A 6,000-nucleotide genomic window follows, 5' to 3' on the forward strand; every position below is an offset into this window, starting at 1 on the left:
TACAGTTTTGAAAAGGGAAAGATCTTTAAAACGAAACTTAGTTGCAGGTCTAGTGTCAAGCTTTGAAAAATCACGTTCTTAAATGAAATCTTTAAAGAGATGGTGCCTGGAGGCTTTGTGCTCAAAGATTTGAATCATTCTGAGTGTGGATGGGGGATCTGAAAGGCAAATATGAGTAAATACTATCAGTAAAGCAAGTGAAAACGAAATAGTTATTTTCTTCTTGTTGTCATCAGTGCTGGAAGAAAACAGAAATACATTTGGACTAGTATGACTTCTCTCATTATTTCTGTGAATAAACTATGCAAGGAACTTTGTAGTGGGAGGCATTAAACAACACTGGTTTCCTGCAAATACAACTGCTGCTCTTGGTACACATTAAAGTTTCCATAAGTTTCTTTAAATGTTCTGTATCAGTTAAACCAATGACTGAAGTATCAGTATTTAAGGGATGCTATAAAGGCTTTAGTTTTTCTAAAGTTTTTCACACCCTTTTAGTGCCTTTCTGAGGGTTTTTAGAGGGTTATTAATGACATTTGTAGCTTACTGTATATGTAGCTTTAAAAAATCTGTTGTTCCAAGCCTCGGGAGCTTATAAAGCAGTTACAAAAAGAGATCCTTATCTGAAATTTTGTTTCTGAGGTTACATTTCAGGAGTTGTCCCCATCCCCCATGGCCCACGAGGAGAAAATACTGAAATGCATTTAGTTCCTCTTAAGCTGCAGAGTGCAACATAACCGATATTTCTGATGATTTTCTCAGTGACTCCTTGAAAGGAGACTGACAGAAAATGCGTTTTTCGGGCTGGTGAAGCGCTGTTGCTGTTTGGGAGCCGCGCTGCTCCCTGGGGCACGGGCAGCATCTCACAGAGGGCAGCCCTGCCTCAGAAGTTTCACAGTATCACAGTATGTTTGGGATTGGAAGGGACCTCAAAAGATCATCTAGTCCAATCCCCCTGCTGGAGCAGGAACACCTAGGTGAGGTCGCACAGGAACATGTCCACGTGGGTTTTGAATGTCTCCAGAGAAGTAGACTCCACAACCCCCCTGGGCAGCCTGTTCCAGTGTCTGTCACCCTCACTGAGAAGAAGTTTCTTCTCAAATTTAAGTGGAACCTTTTGTGTTGCAGCTTGATCCCATTACCCCTTGTCCTATCATTGTTTGCCACTGAGAAGAGCCTGGCTCCATCCTCATGGCACTCACCCTTTATATAGTTATAAACATTAATAAGGTCCCCCCCTTAGTCTCCTCCAAGCTAAAGAGCCCCAGCTCCCTCAGCCTTTCCTCATAAGGGAGATGCTCCACTCCCTTAATCATCTTCGTTGCCCTACGCTGGACCCTCTCCAGCAGTTCCCTGTCCTTCTGGAACTGAGGGGCCCAGAACTGGACACAATATTCCAGATGGGGTCTCACCAGGGCGGAGTAGAGGGGAAGGAGGACCTCTCTCGATCTACTAACCACCCCTCTTCTAATACACCCCAGGATGCCATTGGCCTTCCTGGCCACAAGGGCACAGTGCTGGCTCATGGTCATCCTGCTGTCCACCAGGACCCCCAGGTCCCTTTCCCCTACACTGCTCTCTAATAGTTTGGCTGCCTGTGTCTTCCCTTGGGGTGTGAGGAATTGATGTGCCCATGGCTGGTGGCACCTTAGCAGCCAGACGCTCGGCCAGGACAGGCTGTGCTGGAGGGAGGCGGATGTCGCCGCTTCAGTCTGTGCGGTTCAGCAGCAGCGCAGCTGTGCCCGAATTTCCTTCCACAGGCAGGCGCCTGCTTTGCCCCCGCTTGCCAGAGAGTAGCGGCCTGGGTGTTTCTCCTGAGGTGGTATAAATAATCATAGAATCATTTTGGTTGGAAAGGACCTTTAAGATCATCCAAGTCCAATTGTTAACCTGATATTGTCACTAAGCCATGTCCCTGAGAACCTTGTCTACACGTCTTTTAAACCACCTCCAGGGATGGTGACTCCACCACGTCCCTGGGCAGCCTGTTCCAATGCCTGACAACCCTTTCTGTGAAGAAATGTTTCTTAATATCCAATCTAAACCTCCCCTGGCGCAACTTGAGGCCATTTCCTCTTGTCCTGTCACTTGCTATGTGGGAGAAGAGACCAACACCCTCCATGCTACAACCTCCTTTCAGGTAGTTGTAGAGAGCGACAAGGTCTCCCCTCAGCCTCCTTTTCTCCAGACTAAACAGCCCTAGTTCACTCAGCTGCTCCTCATCAGACTTGTGCTCCAGACCCCTCACCAGCTTTGTTGCCCTTCTCTGAGCTCTCTTCATACCTCAGTATACTGGCAAAACTGCATTTCGTGGACCCTGAAATTCTGCCTTGGCTTTGCTGGGCTTTGGGCCAGGGCCTGGGTGGCCTCATTGCTCACCTCAAAGTGAGGCAGATCCAGTTCAGAAAAGTGTTTCAGCCTTTGGGTCAGTGGGAGCTGCCTGTAGCCCATTTGCTCTGAATTGCATAGGCTCAATTAGGCTGCTAAATGAGGCTAGTACATATCCTTTTAGCAGCTAAAACAACACAAGATCCCATCTTTCCTGCTTAATTTTGTACCAAGAAAATCCTTTGGAGCATCTGATGTTTATTTCAATGGTGTTTTCCTTCTTACAGAAAACATTAAAGAAAAGAACAAATTTCAAGCCTCATCTCATGCATATCACCACATTCGGAAAAAGAAGGAGATAGAAAGAGAAGACAACATTGCTGCAGATCTGAAAGTCCCTGAGCTGGGGAAGTGCAGGGATCATCTGAATTCCATATTTGCCCACTGGAAGCCTGTTTTCCCAGCCATGCCTACTACACATCCAGGGGAGCCCCTCAAATCTGCTGACCTTGCGGATGAAACAGTCAGTCTTACCTGTGAGTCTGCTTACATAGTAACCAAGTGGCTGGTGAAGTCCATGGTTGAGCACAGCCTCAATATGCAAAATGTTGTGTTAATTCTGCGGTGGCTACAGAACTGCATCGTGCCACACTCAGTGGCAGTGCAGGAAATGCTCGGGGATGAGACGCTGAGAAACAACATCTTCAAGTTTTACATGCGGGTCTGTGAGGCCAGCGGTGGGGTGGCGGGACTCGGTCAGGAGCTCTGTCTGTTCAGTTCTATCATGCTTCACCTCATGGATGCTCAGGGCCTGACCAACAACAGCTTTCATGAACTAGTGAAGAAGTTGTGCCTGTCAGCAATGACGGAAGAGGATGTGAACAAGAAAGGTAACTAGTCTCTTCGCTCATGTTACAAGGTGTGAATGGTAGAAAATAGTAGTAGTTCCGTTGGTGCTCATCACAAAGTTAAAGCTGTGTCTTTGGTGGTCTGGGCACAGGGGTTGGTGGCACAGAACAGGGTCACATTGGTGGGGTTCCTGACAGTACAACAGTCGTACTCCCTCGAAGGAACTTTCCATTCCAGGATTAAAATGGAGTTCAATGAGGTATAAAAAGTAGAATTCCAAGGGGAAAAACAGTCTGCAACAAATGAATCCATATGGGTATGGGTTCTGATCCATGTACTGTTTCATGTTATCATTTGATAGCAAAAACAACAGGTCAGATTTCAGACTTTTTTATTTAAAGCAGTCAGAAGGTTGTGCTAACAGGAAACTCTTTTCTACTGTTAGTGTAGGAAGGGTCATTAGCTTTATATGAGCAAAACCCCCACAGATTTTCCATCTAGGAAAATAATTAGGAAGCCATTTTAAAATGTGGGTCTGGAGGTAAAATGGTTTGGTTTTGTATTGCTGTGTGGAAATAGAATATCTGTTCTGATTTTTCTCTTAATTTTTCTTCCACAGCTGTTTGTGTATTTCTGACTTCTGTTTACATTGGGGACATATGGCTTGGAGCACAGGAACCAGATATGTTAATAACCCATGTCAAATTGATCTGCAGTAGTACAGATGATGGATTAAATGATGGTGACTTGGAAACTCATAAACAAGGAGAAAAAACTATTATGTCTCTTTGCAAACCCCTTTACTTGGCTACATCGGGGCATTAATTCAGTGAACTGACACTTAATCTTTAATGTTATAGGTTCTGCTGTCATTGCTGCGAGCCATGAAACCCTCCTGAACTGTTCTCCATACCAATCTAACTTGTTTTGTCGTAAAGATCAATATTTTATTACTGTGTGCAAACTCAGAGGGGGAAAATTGTATTCATCATCTCTCAGTGGAACATTAAAGCCATAATTTCCCTTTTCTTGAACAGTATGGGACACTGAATGTTATTTATATCATTTTTATTACAGCCATTTTTAACTTTATGAAGAACCAAAAAAGAGTCATTGGTGCATTGCCTCTGGGTTGTACTTCAGTCCCCGTGTAGTTCAAATCCATCCTCTCTCCAATATAAGATGGGGAAAAGAGACTGCAGAACTTCACCACAGTGTGGTATCAGTGCAAAGAATGAGCAGTCAGAGGTTTTGCCACAACCATTTGAAGAACCCAGTTTCTTTCATTATATACGATACCAAAACCAGTATGAATAGAAGACTCTGAACACTGAAGTCATGATGGTCTGGGATTCTTCTTGTTTTTAAATTAAATGTTTTCAAAGGCAATTTATATCAGAGCTGCTCTGTTTTTATTCTCCTTCCTGTTTTGTTCTGGGTTGGTTTTGTGTGTGTGTGCAACAGAGGCGTATCCTCTCTCCACTCTGAAAAGATAAAGAGATGGAACTAAAACCCAAATGACTTGCTGCTCATTGATAGACATTTTTTTATTGAAAATTCTCTGTGAAATCTGATAAATTTTTCTTGAATGTGGCCACAATGGCAGTTTAACACACCATTCCAGCTATGCAAACGTGCAGAGCCTGCGCTTCAACCTTTGAAATGTAAAACAGGATTTATTCAACTGACTCATGAATATGTGCTGTGCCTGGGTACTTTGTACAAATTCTGTACGGGGAAAAAAATCAGAAATGCACACTCCTTGCCATGTTTTTGTAATGAATGTGCTTTAAAAAAAAAGTGAAATGCAAGTAATGTGGATTGCTTCTATGTATAAATATTATTTTCCTAAAGAAGCCATACTATCTATATCAACGGTTGATTTTAAAATACAAAATATTTCTTGAAAAAATTTGTGAAGGCCCCATTAGAGACTAAATTGTGTGTCATATAAAATCTCTTGGGTGTGACAGCAAGAAATTTTCTTTGCCGTGAAAAAAAATTTTACTTAGTAAAAAAAAAAAAAACCCAAAAAACCCCAAACAAACAAAAACAACAACAACAAAATAGACAAAACGCAACCAAAGGAGTTACAAAATGAAAGGTGTCTTGCCATCTCATCTAACTGGAAAATACTGATGACACATAGACACATAGGAAAAGAGTTTTTCACTATTTTCACTATTTTCACTATTTTCTTGAGAGAATTAAAGAAATGAGGTAAGACTATTCAACCAGCCTCAAGCCAGTAATGCAGAAATGTATTTTATCTACCCAAATCTATCTTAATTGTCAATAAATTAGATTAATTTTCCCCAAGTTGACTCTGTTTTGCCCATGGTGGTAACTACTAAGGAATCTTCCTGTCTTAATCCTGACCCACGAGCTTTCTCAACCATTTTCCCGCATTATGCTGCTAAGGGGGAGTGAGAGAGCAGCTGGGTTGGTGTCTGGCAGCCAGACAATCCCAACCCACAACAATGTAGAATCATAGAAATATTTAGTTTGGAAAAGACCTTCAAGATCACAGAGTCCAGCCTTTAACCTAGCACTGCCAAGTCCACCTCTAAACCATGTCCCTAAGAACCTCATCTACACGTCTTTCAAACACCTCCAGGGATGGTGACTCCACCACTTCCCTGAGCAGCCTGTTCCAATGACCAACAACTCTTTCCATTAAGAATTTTTTCCTAATATCCAATCTAAACCTCCCCTGGCACAACCTGAGGCCATTTCCTCTTGTCTTGTCACTTGCTACTTGGGAGAAGAGACCAACACCCTCCATGCTACAACCTCCTTTCAGGTAGTTGCAGACAGCAATAA

The 6,000-nt window shown here is 43.0% G+C and overlaps 1 protein-coding gene across 1 annotated transcript in view; it reads left to right on the top strand.

The window, feature by feature from the left end:
- The window catches only part of URB1 (URB1 ribosome biogenesis homolog), a 56,366-nt gene extending 52,201 nt beyond the window's left edge, over window positions 1-4,165 (top strand). Inside the window, exons 38-39 of the mRNA XM_080352576.1 lie at window positions 2,616-3,218; window positions 3,797-4,165. Coding sequence (XP_080208702.1) covers window positions 2,616-3,218; window positions 3,797-4,002 — 809 coding nt within the window. The 3' untranslated portion in view covers window positions 4,003-4,165. The remainder of the gene's footprint in view (window positions 1-2,615; window positions 3,219-3,796) is intronic.
- Window positions 4,166-6,000: the final 1,835 nt, after the last annotated feature.

This window comes from Nesoenas mayeri (assembly GCF_963082525.1).
Source record: "Nesoenas mayeri genome assembly, chromosome: 1".
Classification (NCBI taxonomy): Eukaryota; Metazoa; Chordata; class Aves; order Columbiformes; family Columbidae; genus Nesoenas; species Nesoenas mayeri.